Consider the following 19,170-nt stretch of genomic DNA (forward strand, 5'->3'; position numbering starts at 1 on the left):
GTTTTACCTTAACTGCATTCATAAACTCTGATACATGATTTACCATATTTCACACCTGCTTGCTCTATTAACCAAGCCTTGGCTGCTTTTATAACAGTGCCCATAAACTGAGAAATGCCCATAAACCAGAGCAGCAGCATTCGCAGATGGAGACAGGAATGTGCTGCTTGCTGCTAGCTGCTGTTTTCTTGCTGAGTTTGCTGAGAAGAGCTGAAGGAGCCTGTCACTGCTGAAATGAACAAGATCCAGAACAGATTCATGAGGGCACTATGGAAAGGTGTGGCCTCCATTATCAAACACTTAGACCCTGCACTCTGTGGGAGAAGCCTTTGTTCGTTAGGTTTCTTGGAGTGCACCTTCGCCACATTCCACAGAAGTGGTGCCAAGGTGAAATGTGGCTTTAATACGACTGCAAAAATGAATGCACCCAGTGTATGTAGAAGATGCATAGTAGCAGAGGGGTAGTAATGAAACTGATTTTGAGGCAGACCCACAGAAAGAAACAGGACATTTTATATTATATATAGAAGTTATATTAAAGAAGAGTTATTATAATTGTTACATAACCTCCCTATTTCCATTGGATTGAGTGAACATATATAAAGTGAAAACACATTTACAGAGGTTTTATTAGTTGTACAAATACGTTTCAAAGCATTTTTGTGTAACGTAGAACTGTAATAAAAGATTCACACGTTTTATTACTAATTAATATAAATATTAATATGCTATGTTCATGATCACTAACATCAAAATCACATACTTTGGGATACAACATTATCTCCAAGAACAGAACTAATTGATGCACAATTAGACGGAACTCATAACGATTGCTCTGATGAATAAATTCTCATCACCCATCATTTTCAAACTGCTGAATTTTTAGGTTATTTTTTGTTTAATGAAATGACATTTGTCATTTTTAATACTACATCACAGTTGCTATAACAAAAAGCATGAGAATGTTTAAAATTTGAATTACATTTATGTTATTCTTATAATGCCATACAATGTATTCATACACCTAATAGTAAATTATTCTTGCTGTAACATTCCTTACAGCATTGAATAGTGTCTGTAATCAGTTGAAATATGTTAAGTATGAGCTGATAGCAAAATAGACACCTTTGCAAAATAAAAATGAAACAATTAAATTGTCAGTTGGATTTATTTATTGGCAGTTAGCCATCTGATAAAACAATGTGATTTTACCACTCCTAAATAAGTCAGATTTCAAATGAATTATTTCCAAATAACACTAATCATCAATTTAGCACAGAAAGTGTGTGTATAGAGGAGGATCTGTGGAAACTGTGAACACTTTTTTGTTGTTTGATACACTCAAATTTTAGTTATGGTCAGTACTCCATTGGTCTAATACTGACTCTCCCTTCTGCTAGAGCCTTGTCAAATTAGGAAATATATTTGATGTTTCTGCCAGTCAGTTTTGCTCTTCTAAAATATGGATGTACATCATTTGAGACATCTCTAGCCCACCCGCATTGCACTGGGCTTTCTGTGTTCCCCCTCTCCTTAGTGTCCATTGTGTTATGGAGGCCAGTTGGCTCTGTGCTGCACATATTTAGGTCAGCCTTCAGTCTTGATGTTGCCCTTGCCTCTGCCAGCAAAGAGGGACATGTGTCTTGGCGTTAGCAGACTGGTGCTTTTCACTGATTTTGGCGGCTTGTTGTCTACTCCCTTGGCTCTTCACTGAAACCAAAGGTCTAAAGCTAAATCTGGTTCTAAATGTTTATAAGGAGTTATATTAAAAAAAAAAAAAATATATATATATATATATATATATATATATATATATATATATAATATATAATTATTGTAATGACAGATAATTGTTTAGAAAAAGAAGTGAAAGCATTTAGATGTATTTGTCTAAGTTCTTGAGGGAATCATTTGGGTTATAAGATTAGTGCGTAATAATTCTACATACATTAGCTTTAGGGCGGCACGGTGGCGCAGCAGGTAGTGTTGCAGTCACACAGCTCCAGGGACCTGGAGGTTGTGGGTTCGATTCTCGCTCCGGGTGACTGTCTGTGAGGAGTTGGTGTGTTCTACCTGTGTCTGCGTGGGTTTCCTCTTGGTGCTCTGGTTTCTTCTCACAGTCCAAAAACACACGTTGGTAGGTGGATTGGCGACTCAAAAGTATCCGTAGGTATGAGTGTGTGAGTGAATGTGTGTGAGTGTCTGTGTTGCCCTCCAGGGTGTATTCCTGCCTTGCGCCCAATGATTCCAGGTAGGCTCTGGACCCACCGCGACCCTGAACTGGATAAGCGGTTACAGATAATGAACGAATGAACATTAACTTTAGCTGGATTGACCACACACTGCTGTGTGAAACACAGTACACAGATGATATTCAGTAACAGTTCTGTTTGGTGGATTTCTGAAATCAGTTTGTGAGTGGTTAACATCAGAAAGTATAACTTGCCTCTGAACTGGAGATGTGCTAAGACCACATTCAAACCTATGGCTTTGGTTTACTGACTGCTGGATAGAATGGCAGAGGGATTCCTGCCCAGTGTCTGTTTGAAAACCTAGAACCACATGCACACATCCTGAAAGATCTTTAAGAAGTGCATTATGCCATTAAACAGTGCTTTATCCTTTTAGAGTCAGACTAGATTCAGTCATTAGTGAGCACTGTGTTGTCCTAAGACAATTATGAATATTCCCCTGTGTGTGGGAAATGATCAATTAGAATTTCTTCTGTGCTGTTAGCTAATATATGCCTCAAGAATGACCCTGTATATGGCATTGCAACCTGCTTATATGTCCCTTCAACTGCAATAAACGGCACATGTAGGGACAGATGAAGAGAAAGAACAAAAGGGCGGTGCCCTTTAATTCAAGCAGAAGACAGTGACCATCACATAATTTATGACCAAGTTGCATGCAATCTATAGACCAGGGTTCTTCAAACTATGGCCCATGGGCCATATACGGGCCGCTGCTTTTATATGACTGACCTTTAACAACGGTATCATACCGCATGTTGTCTGGCCAAGGGCGTAGAGTTGGGTGGAGGCCGTATGGACATGTCTCTATACCAGTCCACCGGCTTGCTTGTGTGTGTGTGTGTGTGTGTGTGTGTGTGTGTGTGTGTGTGTGTGTGTGTGTGTGTGTGTGTGTGTGTGTGTGTGTGTGTGTGTGTGTGTGTGTGTGTGTGTGTGTGTGTGTGTGTGTGTGTGTGTGTGTGTGTGTGTGTGTGTGTGTGTGTGTGTGTGCTAAGGCAGAAATGTGTGTTATGTCTGTGGCTGTGTGTCTGGCTGGGCTGACACTATGTGAAAAGACAGCGTAACAGAGTGGAAACGTCTCCTCATTGTACAGCAATTATAGCTCTCTTCATTCAGAAGATAGTATGGGGCTTTTACAAAGAGCTGAACAGAAGGGAGAAGAGAATACACCAGAGCCCAACAATGCCTTAAACAGGGCCAGACAATAGAGAGCAGCCATAGTGGTGTGGAGAGCAGATGTAGTACACGGCCCTTACACTCTCATGGCCTGTTGGACATGCTGAAGTGGTGCTTGAGCTTCGGCCATCACTGTCCAGCAGCTGAGAGAAAATGATCTAGGGTTGCACTTTCTTTTTCATTCACAAGTACAAAGTGGGGAGCTTTGTTGTAGATGTAAAGCAGCAGATTGAACACAACTCTCCACATGGTGTTTAATAACACCTCATTACACTCCAGTGTTCTTGGGTTAATCCTTCAATTGTGAATTCACTGTCATATACAACTGATTTCAAAGTGAATATAAGTATAAATACAGACGTACACACACTGTATACTTTAATAGGCAGTTACTGTTTATTTGCTGATTTGGTTTTGAAAAAAGGAGTTATGAACCTTTGCTAATATAAAAATTAAGCATTAAAATTTTGCCTATTGTTGCTGTCCAAAGAAAAACATGTATCACCAAAATAATAACTTGATAGGAGAAGGGGAAAAACTTCTTTGCTTTCAGTGGAAGCCCATATTAAAAATTATTCCAATTCATTTTGGAGCATTTTTATTGGTTAATTCATCATAACCTTTTCATAGAGTATGAAGGACAGCTGCTGTGTTGAAATGATGTAGTAAAATAACAAATCAACAAAAATGGAGATGCATTTTTCTTGGCACAGCAACATTATATAATAAACAAAATATCATTTGACTGGGATAATTTGTTAAAAACTTTTGATAAGGTTTAGGTTAGAAATGTCTGGACTAATGAAATCATTGTAAAATAAAAAGGCTGCTAATTAGCCTATGTTAGTGTGGCAGGGATGGTAAAGGTTATTGAGAGCATGGTGAAAAATATTTCTGTGAGGGATTGGCACACTCTCCAGGGTGTATTCCCACCCTGTGATTCTGGCTGGATTCAGGACCCACTACGACCCTAAACTGTTTATACTGACTCTGCAAATATTCTTATTGTTTTTTGTTTGTTTCTTTATTTGTTGTGATGTCATCAGAGCCACAGCCTCATAATGTGTTTTCTCACTGATGGCAAAGTTAGTGTGTCTGAGTGAGTTTGTAACTGTAGATCAGATTCTATGTAGCATGTAGTGCAGTGCTCTGTGCTAAAATGGCACATTAGTACTACACTGTGTAGTCAGAACTGAGCAGGCCCACAAACAAACTATGATGCCATTGATATCAGAGATCAAGTCGTCTTGAGACTGCTTAACAAATTGATGCCATTTCAGTCAAATGTTTTACAGTTTGTACAGTTTGCCTGTTTGTAGCCAATTTGTGTGTGTTTTAATGAACGTTAGAAGCAATTAAAACATTAGGAACAGAACCCTGGAGCTGCAGGGTCTCAGTGTGTTGGATTCAGGTCGCACCTCAGGTCACTGTGTGAGAAACTTGGTGTTGTCTCCCTGTGTCTGTGTGGGTTTTGTCCAGCTGTTCTAGTTTAAACCCAAAGTCCAAAAACATGTTGGCTTTGAGAAACTGTCAGAAGGTGTGAGTGTGTGATGTAGGGTTGCCACATTTCCAACAAGCTAAAACTGAACACCAAACACATTTCAAAGTCAAATTGCATTAGATGCACTCCTACCTTTACTAAAAAAATTACTAAAAAAAGGTATTAATACAAATATATACCATAATGGGCGGCACCGTGGCGCAGTCATACAGCTCCAGGGACCTGGAGGTTGTGGGATCAATTCCCGCTCCGATTGACTCTTTGTGTGGAGTTTGGTGTGTTCTCCCTGTGTCCACGTGGGTTTCCTCCGGGTGCTCCGGTTTCCTTCCACAGTCCAAAAACACATGTTGGTAGGTGAATCGGTGACTCAAGTGTCCATAGGTGTGAGTGTGTTGCCCTGAGGGTGATTGGCACCCTCTTCATGGTGTGTTCCTGCCTCCAGACCCACTGCAATGGATAAGCTGGATAAGCAGTTACAGACAATAAATGAATGAATGAATGAATAATACTATAATAATAATACATTATATAAAAAGACTGTTTTAAACTTTTATTTATTTTTTTGTTTGTTCCTTTTCTGTTGTGTTGTTTACCTCTGCACACTGCACTAATATATTGATACATGATGGGTAGTTTTGCATGTCAGTCACTGACTTTCACAATGAAATCTGATTGGCTAGCTGATGGTGGTAGGTGGGATTTGAGCATGTAAACAAAAAATAAGGGCATCGAAAAATTATCTGTTAAATTTTCTTGCTTGGGATTTTTGTACCTCATAATTTGAGAGAATGTTACAAAAAACAGACAAAAGACATTTACAACTGGACAGATATCTTGAAAACTGGACTGTCTGAGTTAACAAAGATGGGTGGAGATCTAATGTTACCCGGATCAAGATGAAGTGGTTACATAATATGATTAAACTAATGAATGAATGAATTCTAACGCAGAAAAAGTGATTCATGTTTAAGTGCCACATCCCAAGAGTTCAACCACCTTAATTCCTCTTTTCCTTGTTCTCAGATGGCCTTCATCAGGCGTCTGCCCTCTGCACACTCCGGGTGACCATCATCACGGACGACATGCTGACCAACAGCATCACGGTGCGTCTGGAGAACATGTCTCAGGAGCGCTTCCTCTCACCTCTACTGGGATTATTTGCTGAGGGTGTAGCAGCCGTGCTGTCCACCAGCCGAGAGGGGGTGTTTGTCTTCAATGTGCAGAATGACACCGATGTGGATTCCCCTGTCCTTAACGTCACTTTCTCAGCCCTGAGTCCGGCCGGAGGTTTCTGGTCCAGCGAGGAGCTCCAGGAGCAATTGTACTTGAAGCGCTCACTGCTGAGACTCCTGTCCACTCAGCGAGTACTGCCTTTCGATGACAACATCTGCCTGCGAGAGCCCTGCCAGAACTACATGAAGTGTGTGTCTGTGCTGAAGTTTGATAGCTCTGCCCCCTTTGTAGCATCCAACACGCTGCTGTTCAGGCCTGTGCACCCGGTCAATGGCCTGCGATGCCGCTGCCCAGACGGCTTCACTGGAGACTACTGTGAGACAGAGATAGACCTGTGCTTCTCAGCGCCATGTAAAAATAATGGTTTCTGCCACAGCCGAGAGGGCGGATACACTTGCCAATGCCCAGAAGATTTCACAGGTTAGCACCAGTGTTTTATTTGATCTGCTTTCCTTTTCCTCTTGCTTCTCTTTCCTAGGGTTATAATGAGACCTGCAGTGTTGTTCTGAAAAGATCTGTAAGAGTTTTTAGTGAAAGGAAATGGCGAGAATGCCAAATGTCAGAAGGATATTATATAACATAAAACACAAAGACCGAGAACGTGTTTCAACATCAGTGGCTTATGGGCACAATCTATGGGGACTAAGTTTGATGCCACAGCCATCCTGGCCTTGCTCTCCCTGATAGCCCTTTTTCACTAGTGTGGAACCAGTTCAGTTCCTGTTTGTGAACCTTATTTTGGAACCATTCAGCACTTTTCCACCAACATATTTAGGCACCTGAACCAGAATAATTGGTTGCCAGCTGGAACCAAAAAAATAGTAGGTTCTGAACCATGATAGCGTCCATGGGCATACTGAGTTAAAAGAAGCTCAACAAAGTGCAAATGAAGTGTTAATGCGCAGTGGAGCTGGAAAGGTAATTTAAAGCAAGTTATATAAATAAATACAAGGAAGTAAAAACAGGAAAGTGCTCTTTTTCTTTTTTTGTTAAACACTAATTTCTCACCAATATTTACTCATGTGTATCAAATATCAGTATGATTCGACCCCACTGTAAACAGTGGATAAACCATGACTCTACTTTGACTCTATTTGTTTATCTGTGGCTCTGATGCTGAATTCAGCCTCCACACCAGGGGCTGATGCTGAATTTAGCCTCTGCCTTCTTTGTTCCCATTAAACCTGGTGGAAACACAGGCAGGTTCCCTGGACAGAACGAATCCTGAATGGAAACTTTTCAGGAACTAGAGTTTGTTTGTTGGAAATGTTCTGTGTGTAAGATGGCCTTCTCCCTGCTTATTACACATTGCCATGCTAACAAACATGAAAAATCTGTCAATTGATATAAAAGATATTTTTAGCTGTCCCATGGTGCTGTGTTCGGAGCCATTTGAAAAATGCTACTGTTTCACTTGTCTTGATGGATGTGTGCTGTATTGGTTAGGACACAAGTATAAACAGAATTTAGAGGATAATCATTTATAATTTTACTGTGGATATTTCTGAACAAATTGTTTGTCATCTTCTCAGTTACTCTCTTTGTCAAATCCACATTAGGCCTGATACTGTAGAAACATGAACCTCGGGGCTCTCTCCTTTGAGGTGGAATGTTGAGAGACACATGGGGAAGAGGCAGATTTGCCTTTAACTTGAGTAGTGCTGATCCTTCCCTGAGTCCTTCACCCAATTTGACAGCTTCTTTCTCCATGGATTCAGATTTCTGCACTACTGTAAAGAGCAGTGCTCCCCTTGAGCCCTCGGGAAGTCTGTGGTCATGGTCATAACCGAAGGTGTTGACAGTGGCCTCTGTAGTTCCTGTGTTGGGTTTCTCTCATTACAACGTAATATATCCCTGTAATTCCACTAAAATGAGGTATTATCTAACAGGCATTTGGATCATTACCTCCTTGGAACTTACTGAGTGTGTCTCAACGCACATAGCTGCTCAGGGCCCAGATCATGTCAAAAATAATGGCAGGGACATTGCCAAAGGACACTGAGTTGGCCTTACATCTGATAGATCACAAGTCAGATGAGTGTAATACAACTAGGGTCTTCTATCTCAGAATAGTGTTCTACATGTGCATCTGTTTTGGTATTATGGCACCCACTTTTCATGATCATAAGCTGGTCTGAATCTAAAAATTATTCGTTTGTGAAGTTTTTTGTTAAATTTTGTTGTTCTGCCAAAATATACAAATGTTCAATTAAAGCTACACTACATAATATTTTTACCTTAAAATGACAGCTTCAGAATGACTATGATGTTTCATTGACCTGTAATAGTGAGAAAACAGCCTCTGTCATTGCTAACCTGGGCTCAGCTAACTGTTAGAAAGGGTAAGAAACAACCCTAACCCCTCACCTCTGATTTCAGGATAGTTCTATGAAAGTGAAGCTATATATAAACAAATAGGGTCAGGCTAGAGTCATGGTTTATCCACTGTTTACAGCCAGTTCAGATCCTAGTGATAAATGTTGCAGAGCCATCCTGTCGTTTCTGTGGTAGTCAACGTACCACGTGCTGCGATGAACATGTCTCCAGAAAACACACAAAAAGAGCACTTTCCTGTTTTATTTCATTTTATTTCATGAGTTTCATAATTTCTGGTTCACAAACCAATTCAGCGCTGAATGGTTCCAAATCATGTTCGCAAACAGGACTGGTGGTCAGGTTCCCCGTTGGTGGAAGAGTTGACTGAGACAGAACAAAACAATCTTTCCCATTAATTGCTCATATGGCATGCAGTGTCTTAGTGAGTGTTTCAGTAAATGCTTTGTTGGCACAGTTAAACAAACACACACACACACACACACACACACACACACACAGGAAACAAAATAACAAGGTCCAGTGAGGCTGAAGCTCTCTTATCTCACACCTGGATTTTCTTGGATGGAATGTTATCTCAAATCAAACCAAATACATCAACTCCCACCAACCAGCAAAACCTCAGGGACCTCTTAGAGACTCATAGAGGAACAAAAAGGGTGATGACGTAATTGCAGCCAGCATCACTCTCCATTAGCGAGCTGTCATCACTTTTTCAGAGATTTGAGCTTCCAGAATGGATCTGTTGGGGTCTGGCAGGTGTCCTCCAGACCACCAGGGTGCTCCCATTGTTCCTGTGCCTTTGGGCTATGTGCTACTTTGGTTAGATTAAGAGCAGAAGTTAGTCTGGGTCAGTGAACGCAGTGGTAAATGTGGTGTGTCTGGACGCCCCGAGAAAAGAGAAAATGATTCTTTGGTATGAACAGCATTGAAGTGTATGGTAACCATGCAATTTATCTTTGACAACTGGAACCAGACCCATTTGTTACACTTTTTTCTGTGTCAGTTAAAAATGTGTTTACCAGAAGTATCTTCAACTCCATTCAATACAGAATTCAATGCATAATTCTCACTAGTGTTTCTGCCTTGTTTCTTTATTAAGGAATATCTAAAATTAAGGGTGGTTGTGATTCCTCTGATCCAGGTAAATCCAAACACAGTCAAAAATGATGGGCTCTGGGGCAGCCAGCTTCAAGGTTTTATTTGCACATATTCTTCTCTGTTTTCTTTTTCCTTTTCTGAGTTCTTGACAAATACACAGCGTTTCAGACCGACAGGAATGAGTTATTTCCTACAGTAAAAGAATTTTGCATGATTGTTATGCTGAGTCCCATAACTTTTATACAATTTTAATAATATATTAAGCTCCAGGTTTGGAAAGTCCTTTGTAAGTAGAAGAATAACTTGTACCTATTATCTGTTCAGTCTAAAAAGATCAAGACTGCAGGGTGTAGGAAAAAGATTTTTCATCGCTGTTTAAACAAATTAATTTTTATGTTTGTGGAATGTAAACAAACGGATGAAGCTTTGCTGATATTAAGACTCCTTAAAATTGATTTATTATTTCCATTAAACAGCGTGATATTTGCCAAGTTCTTCATTATTAATGTGCAGCTCTGATTTGTGTCTTGTGTGTCCGGATGCTGTAGTGTATTTTGGCCTGGACTGAGGAATCCTAATGCGTCGGCTAATTTTGTCCTGTGTATTTGTTCCAGGAGAGCACTGTGAGGTGGACGCCCGCTCTGGCCGCTGTGTGTCTGGTGTGTGTAAGAACGGGGGCCGCTGCGTGGATCTGCTGGTGGGTGGGTTTATGTGTCAGTGCCCAGAGGGAGAGTTTGAAAAGCCCTTCTGCCAGATGACCACACGCAACTTCCCTGGACATGCTTTTGTCACCTTCAGGGGCCTGAAACAGAGGTTCCACTTCACTCTGTCCTTCATGTGAGTATTGCTGGGGGTCATTCTGTCCTGCTAGCGGTGACTAACACGCCTCCCTCAGTGGCTCATACTGTGCCATGCCTTTTTTGTCAGAATGGACCAAGAACTCATGATCATTAATTACTGCCAAACATATGTTTTAATAATAATAAAATATCTGATAATCTGTTTCTGGCTGCAAAAAAATCTTTGCAGTCTTGTAAAAACCCATCATAGTGTAATGATGATGATAGTGTTAAAGGCATCAATGAACCGATTGCTTTGCTCTTTTGCATTGGCTGGAGCCTTTTTTTTTTTAATCACAAACCACCGCAGGACGCATCGTCTCTGTATAAATGGCACACAGGAACAAATGCCAACCACATCAGTTAACTCAGGAGACAATTAGTGCAGGTCACTTTCAGTTCAAACCTCACCATCTCTGCCCACATTCCCAAAGGGTGTGTATCACTCCCTCGAAGGTGTACATGATACAAAGAAACTTTTATACCAAACTTTTCACTTTCCCATCAGTTATCTCCAAGGCAAACTTGCAAACAGGATGTAGCATGCGGTGGGGATCTTTGTTCCCATTTCCGGTCAGTGTGCCCTGTGCCATGTGCTATCTGACACCTCTCCCTATCTGCCTCCCATGAGCCCTCAAAATTGAGGTAACTGGCCTGCTACCGGTCGCCAAACACCTGTGCCTCAGATTTTCCCCCAGTGGCTTCTCCCTCCATTACCTCCTCATTACCGTAATTGGTGTTTGCTTTGTTCTCCATGAGTTTTTTTATCTTTCTCTCAGTTCCTTTTCCTTTTCCCTCTCTCTTTCCTCCCTCAAGCCCATCCTGTGTGTCTGTAAATCATCTAGAATGCTGTTGTTTGTATTAATGGAACTGCTGTTGTCCTTTCTCTCCATGATCATGTAACCCCTAATTCCTTACATTAAAACCTAGTTAAAACTTGAAATTATGCAGGAATAAAGATAACAGTTCTTTTTTTGTTCTTTGTTGTCATCTTTTTTTTTTTTTTTTGGACCTCTTCTTAGAGATGATTCCAGACTCCTGTACCAGAATTGCCTGATGATTTTGACACTATGAAATATGAAGAATGAAGAAATATTAACAAAATATTTACAAAAAAAAAATAGTGGTAATATTTAATTAAGTAAATGCCTGTAAATCATTCTGTTTTATACCTTTACTGTTACATTTGAACCTTTGCCCCAGTTTTTTTTTTTTTAGAATAATATTCTAATAAAATTTTAATCGAACTGAATTAAATTTAGTGTCTTCATGACAGTGTGCCATTATTCTGTGTTGTATGAGAAACTCTTATATAACTGTGAAAGTAATGAACATAATATTGGCTCTGACTGAACTCTTCTGTCCCACAGGTTTGCCACCAGAGAGAGAAATGCACTGTTACTGTATAATGGCCGATTCAATGAAAAGCATGATTTCATTGCTGTGGAAATTGTGGAAGAGCAGATCCAGCTTACCTTCTCTGCTGGTGAGTGAGAGATAAGAAAACCACATATCCCATAAAGTTTGAGGCAGATTTTCATTGATTTTAGAACTAGGTATACGTTTTATATAGTTCAGTATACTTTGTGGCCTCAAAAGTTTGAGTTTTTGTGTGATTTCCCTTAACATTGAAATCACTTACAATTAGTCACAGTTAACACTGGGGAAAACACAAAAACATGTTTTTGTTTTACTTATTCATTTTCTATAGCTGCTTGTGGTGAGTTCAGAATCTGCCCAGAATCAGTGAGTGCAAGGCAGTTGTTTGTAATTAAAAGAGGATATATCATGATTTATAGAAAAAAAAAAAAAAAAAAACAGCAAAGCAGAATTGGAAGGATGACAGTCCAGACTCAAAACTGTCAACAAGTAGCTAAATTCTTAATTTCATTGAAAACGTACAAATAACATTATTTCAATATCCTTTGGGGCATTTCGGCTCTGTTTCTCCTGAAATCTTCACAAAACATAGACAGCAGCTTGTGTATACAACTCATGCAAAAAAATAGAGAAAAACAATTTATACTGGCTGCCATGATTTAAAAAGAAAAGAGTAGAATAGAAAAGAATAGCAAAATAACATTAACAGCTCTCATTAAGTAATTAAGGGTTCACATGAAGGGAATGTATGGCTCTGTTAACTCCTTAACATCCCATGAAAATTATTTTGTCCTGCAGCTTATTATTCAGTAACTACACTCACTGAAATGAAACTGGGAGTTGGTGTTTGGTTATAGGAGTGTGTTTTAAGGGTCTGGGTCTGCTGAAGGGTCCTGGCCATTTTGAGGTTTCAGATAGAATTTGCACAAACAGACAGAGAGGAGTATTTTCCCTGTTTTTATGAGCACCTTTGCTCAAAATGTTAGCACATATCTGTGTGTGGGGGCCTTGTGCCAAAGGAAGCAGCTGGCCAAAGAGCACTGAAACACACATCCTCTATCTACCTGTCCTTTTGTTTTTCTAACCCCTCTCACTGCGGCCCTCCTCAGTTGGCATGTAGTCAACATGCCTCTGAATGCTCCTCCTGTCTCTTTAGCCCTGGGACCTGCATCTAAAGGCAAAAGTAACAGTGGAATGTGTCACCATAGTGTCCTTGAGTGGGAATCGGTGAATTCCACGCATCTTACATGTGTTACACGTTCAGCTGTGGACAGTAGCACACAGTAGAGAGCACTGAAAGGTATTTCCTCTAAAAACATCATCTCACTGTCTAGGCATGAAGGAATTTTAACAGCATTGTGACTCTCATGAATGATGAACCCAGAAAAGCCAAAGGTCAAGTCCCCGCTTGGATCAGAGCTCAAGATAATGAAGTGGAATCAAGCTGTAAACATCAGAGCAGAGAGTACAGTGTGTGGATGTGACTTGATTAAGGAGTTTTCCTCATGGGAGGTCCAAAACCATCATTATCTCCTCTGTAATGTTTCACTTATTGCAGCCACTGAACTGGAAGAGTGCCATCAATATTGCTAATCTCCCTCTGAGTTCCACAAGTATTTTATTGTTTTGGCGAACACTATGGTTTTAGCAGCTTAAAGACTTTCCTGTGAAGCATTGTCAGATTTTATTGCAAGTTATTTTGATAGCACTTTATTGTAACATATTTCAGCGGAAGTGGGTCACTCAGGGCGTTGTTTGTTAATAATGGCTTATAACTTTGCATTAGGGCTGAAAGGTTATTTGAACAAAATGGCGTTGCAATTAATCATATTAATGTTCTTGCTGTTGTTATGAAAACTTCTCAATATTTGTGTTAAATAAAAAGGCCACACATTAATTTATTTTGTGTCCCTTCAAATGGATGTTTAATACAAGTTTTTCATTGTTAAGTTAAACAAATACATTTAATAGAGAAAAATACAGAATACAAGCAGACACAATATGTCCGTGAGAGTATGTTCCAATAGCCTCTGAAGTGGACCTGGAACCCACTCCACTAACTAGTCATCTGTTTTCTTCCCTGCAGGAGAGAGCAAGACCACGGTGTCACCGTTCATAGTTGCTGGAGTGAGTGATGGACAGTGGCACACAGTGTGGCTGCATTACTACAACAAGGTATAACTTTACTGACTACATCATACTGACATGGCACTACATCTAAATGACACACTTTGATGCCTTTATACTTAGGTCAGCATAATATGGACACAGTCTCATACTGTGGTTCTATTTGTAGATGTATTGGTTGATCCAGCAGTATATTTAAACACTGTAAAAACATTGAAAAATGGTAAAATATTAGACTTGTGATATCAATAGTTCCAAAAACTAATATTGCAAAAAGGATTAAGAAATTTCATGTTGAACAGCTCTAATTAAAATGGGCATACGTTCACATCAAGCAGATGGGATTTCAAATCCTATAGGCCAGGAGGATAGGATAAATAGTAGTTTAAATAATCACCAGTTTTAATGGAGAACTGGGTATTACCAAAGGTACCATGCATCAGGCTTGGGTTTGATTACCAGTTGTAAGTAGTTGTGAGTAGTTTTTGGAATATCTGGACAATGACAAATGCATAAATGTTGTTAGTCTATCCACGGCATATTATCGCTGTCCAATTAAAAACATGTATTTCCCAAAATTACAACTTTATAGGAGAAAGGAAGAACCTTCTTAATTTTCTGTGTAAGTCAATGTAAAAAGATTTTTTTCAAAGTCATTTTGGAGCATTTCTATTGGTCCATTCATCATGAAATTTTCACACAGTGTGAAAGAACATGTGATCTTAGCGACATTGCTGTCTATTTGAAAGTTCACCTCTCTTTTTAGTGAAATCCCTTGTAACACTCGGCTTGCCTTTCTGTTCCTTTGATGCTGCTGTGTCTGAAAAACCTCGTATTACACATCCAAGAAGAGAGCACCTCACTCCATGTGTCCAGAGAGTGTGTAATACATCATGTGTCGTATTTCATAGCTGTGAGCTAGTGCACATCCTTTTGTTAGACCACAAGCTTATTTTACCTTCTGTGGCATTTTTTTTTTTTTTTTTACATTACAATAATGCCTTTTTCACATCAATATTTGCTTCCGTTTACTGTATATTATCATTATAATATGAGCATAATGTTATGGGTAAAATCAAGTTTGTTTCATAACAAGTGCTTTATTACAAGTGAAGACTCTAAGAAGGAGATATTTAGAGCTTTAATAGATGTTTTTGTTCACTGAATTAGAGGCAATGAATGTAAAAGTAGGACACTGATGCTTCAAAAGCTGTCATCTGTCAAACATAATCAAAACCTGGTTCCTTCACAGTTTTGAACTAACTGAATAGGGCTAAGGAAATACAGCCTCTGTGAGAGGAGAAACCTGAATGTTGCACAAACATAGGCCTTGAAATCAGTGTTCAGAAGAAGTGAATGTTTATGACTGATCCAGGATTACACATCTGCACATGTAAATACACAGTTACAGCTTATTAGCTGTGTTTAATGGCATCTTGGAAAAACAATAAATACTAGAATTATAAGCCTAAAATGATAATAGTCTATAGTTTGATGTTTTATATTATATATATATATTTTTTCAGTATGTTAAATTTGTAAAATTAAACCAGAAAAATATCAGAATTAAATGTGTTTCCTACAGATATGTTTAGTTGTTTTCATATTTTTTATCTAAACTTTAGAAACTACTGCTGTTTGCCTAAAGAGCAAGGTTTGATTAAAAAATTGTGAACAAAGGGATAAAGGGATAAAGAATCTTCATATATTCATAATTTCAGAACCTTTATTTTTGTACACAGCAGTGTAGAGTGTTAATCCCTCCTGCAGTCACAGGTTTGATCATTCAGAGTTGTGATTAAATAGTGGTGAAATTTGAGATTTCATGCATCGTATCATCGTTTCCTATCATCAAAAATTGAGGTTAGAGATGAACAGATTTTAAACACTAATGCTCATGTGTCATGAAGATAAAAAAAAAACAACAAAAAATAAAACTGCTGGCATCCTTACTGTAGCTTTGCTCTGCTAGCAAAGCATTGCTAGATATGCCAATATAAACAAAACAGGACAGAGGTATTTCTGGGAGAATATTTTTTTTTTCTGTTAAACTTTGGCAATTATCTCATAGAAGGAACTTGGAAAGGAAATATGGATCCATTTAGGCATCAGTGCACATACGCAGTATTTTTACTTTGTTTTTATCTCTGTCACATGCTCTGTCATATGCTCTGTAAAATCTGTGATGTGGCAATTTTTCCAAAACCTGGGATCTAACCCAATCTACAGCCCCTAAATTTACTGAAAACATCACTGATTTATTGACCTCAGTCAGTAGTCCAGCAGACCCACTGGAGCTGGACAGACTAACGGACTACTTAGATAACACACTTCGATCAACTTTAGATAGTGTAGCACCGCTTAAGAGTAAAAAGCTACAACAGAAAAAACCCGCTCCCTGGTATAATGAAGAAACACTCACCTTAAAACAAACCGTAAGGAAATTAGAGCGGAAATGGCGGTCGACTAAACTCGAAGTATTTCACTGTGCCTGGAAAGACAGCCTTATCCAATATAGAAGGGCACTCGTCAATGCACGTTCAGCACATCTGTCCTCACTGATTGAAAATAATAAACACAATCCTAGAGCACTCTTTAATGTAATCTCTAAACTTACAAACAATCGGGCAGCTACTGATCCACAGATCCCAGCCATTCACACCAGCAATGCTTTTATGGACTTTTTTAACAATAAGATTGAAAATATTAGACAAACAATAAATACCGTATTACTAAATCCAGCCTGTCTGTCATCTGGTGTGGATGATATAGAACAAAACATAGAAGAAAGATTAGAGGACTTTGACCCACTACCACAGCTAGAACTGGAGAAAATCATCTATTCGTCAAATTGTACGACCTGCACACTTGATGCAATACCAACAAAACTATTTAAAGAAGTATTACCAGTCATAATCAATCCCATCTTAACAATCATAAATTCGTCCCTTAGACTAGGTCACATACCCAAAGCATTTAAACTAGCAGTTATTAAACCCCTGATCAAAAAACCGAATCTTGATCCTAGTGTACTATCCAATTACAGACCCATCTCTAACCTTCCCTTCATATCTAAGATCTTAGAAAAAGTTGTGGCCCAACAACTTAGCTCATACTTGCATAAGAATAACATATTTGAAAAATTTCAATCTGGTTTTAGGCCACACCATAGCACTGAAACAGCTTTAGTTAAGATAACAAACGACCTTCTTCTCGCCTCTGATCGAGGCTGCGTATCCATGCTAGTTCTACTAGACCTCAGTGCAGCTTTCGATACAATTGATCATACTATTCTGCTAGAAAGATTAAAAAACATGGTTGGAATAACAGGAACAGCCCTATCATGGTTTAAGTCTTACCTCACAGATCGCTATCAGTTTGTAAACGTAAATAATGTTTCTTCTACTCATAAAAAATGAGATTTGGAGTTCCCCAAGGCTCCATTTTAGGACCTTTACTATTCATATTATACATGCTGCCACTGGGCAGAGTCATTAGCAGGCATGGCATTACCTTCCACAGTTACGCAGATGACACACAGTTATACATATCAGCCAAACCAGATGACAAACCTACACTAAAGAAAATGGAGGACTGTGTTAAAGAAGTGAAGCATTGGATGTCATACAATTTCCTTCTGCTAAACAGCGACAAAACCGAGGTTCTCCTTCTAGGTCCAAAACCTGCTATAAATAAGGTATCAGACTTAATACATAACTTTGACTTCCCCGTTCTCCCGAGCTCATCAGCTAAAAATCTGGGTGTTATAATTGATTCAGATCTATCATTTGATCAGCATATAAGTAACATTACAAGAACAGCTTTCCTACATCTTCGGAACCTCGCTAAGTTAAGAAATTCCTTATCCCTCCCAGATGCGGAAAAATTAGTTCACGCTTTTATTACATCAAGATTAGATTATTGCAATGCAATTTTATCAGGATGCTCCAGCAGAAACTTGAGTAAACTCAAATTAATTCAAAATGCTGCAGCCAGGGTCCTCACTAAAACTAGAAAATTTGATCATATCAGCCCAGTATTATCGGCCCTTCACTGGCTTCCAGTTAAATTCCGTATTGATTACAAAATTCTTTTACTCACGTATAAATCCTTACATGGTCTCGCCCCTGAATATTTGCAAGACCTCATCACACACTATGAACCACCAAGATTACTCAGATCTCAGGGCGCCGGCCTCTTACTAGTACCCAGAATACATAAGACGTCAGCGGGGGGGAAAGCCTTCTCCTACAAAGCCCCTCAGCTCTGGAACAATCTTCCAGCTAGTGTTCGGGATGCAGACACAGTCACTATGTTTAAGTCTAGGCTCAAAACACACTTATTCAGTTTAGCCTTTGGCAACTAACCTCTGTCTAGTTTAAGGTTGTCATTTCAGGAACTCATGGACATGGAGAATCAGGGTAAACCTGGATGATGTGCTCACAATTTCTTTTGCTTGGAATGAAAGGATGTCTTTGCCTGAGCTCCTTCTGGTTTCCCTACTCCCAGTCTGTTACAGTCAGATCCGTCACTACACTAAAGAAAATATTCACATGCTCTTATTCTCTGCTGCACTCAACTAAACTAACTGCTTCCCTTTACTATTTTACTGTTTTCTGAGAGAATGGTGGCCCACTGATGGAAGATTGTTTGCTGGATTCTCCTGCGGCCCAGACCAGCTGCTCACCTTATTATTATTATTATTATTATTATGTAGCATAATGACACTTCATTGGTGATCATTTAAAATTCAATCTATAGTTTGATCAGAGGAGGATGGGTCCCCTTTGTGAGTCTTGGTTCCTCCCAAGGTTTCTTCCTCCAGCCTCGAGGGAGTTTTTCCTTGCCACTGTCGCCTTCGGCTTGCTTGCATTGGGCTTTGATTTAAATGTTCTGTTTTGAAACTGTGAAGCTGCTTTGTGACAACGTCAGTTGTAAAAGGCGCTATACAAATAAATTTGATTTGATTTGATTTGATCTTATATGTTATGACTGGCAGTTAAAATATGAATTTTATATTTTCCAGACTCAGAAGAGGTTTTGTTTAAGAACAACTGGTGGTAACCACAGTGCTAGCAATGCTAATTGTACTAATATCAAGATGAAATCGACCCTTGTGAAATGGTGGTTGCGCACTATTATTTTTGACACACTATACATAATAGAGCCAAAATGTATGGGCTTTTCATCCAGTATTTTTTTTTTTTTTTTTTTTTTTTTTTGAAAG

General features: G+C 39.2%; 1 protein-coding gene across 1 annotated transcript in view; it reads left to right on the forward strand.

Annotated features, from left to right (window-relative positions):
• The window catches only part of celsr1b (cadherin EGF LAG seven-pass G-type receptor 1b), a 63,508-nt gene that overhangs the window by 10,557 nt on the left and 33,781 nt on the right, over positions 1-19,170 (forward strand). Inside the window, exons 2-5 of the mRNA XM_066648865.1 lie at positions 5,953-6,582; positions 10,212-10,434; positions 11,807-11,922; positions 13,903-13,991. Of these exons, the coding sequence (XP_066504962.1) occupies positions 5,953-6,582; positions 10,212-10,434; positions 11,807-11,922; positions 13,903-13,991 (1,058 nt within the window). The remainder of the gene's footprint in view (positions 1-5,952; positions 6,583-10,211; positions 10,435-11,806; positions 11,923-13,902; positions 13,992-19,170) is intronic.

The sequence above is a fragment of the Hoplias malabaricus genome, chromosome 17, assembly GCF_029633855.1.
Source record: "Hoplias malabaricus isolate fHopMal1 chromosome 17, fHopMal1.hap1, whole genome shotgun sequence".
NCBI lineage: Eukaryota > Metazoa > Chordata > Actinopteri > Characiformes > Erythrinidae > Hoplias > Hoplias malabaricus.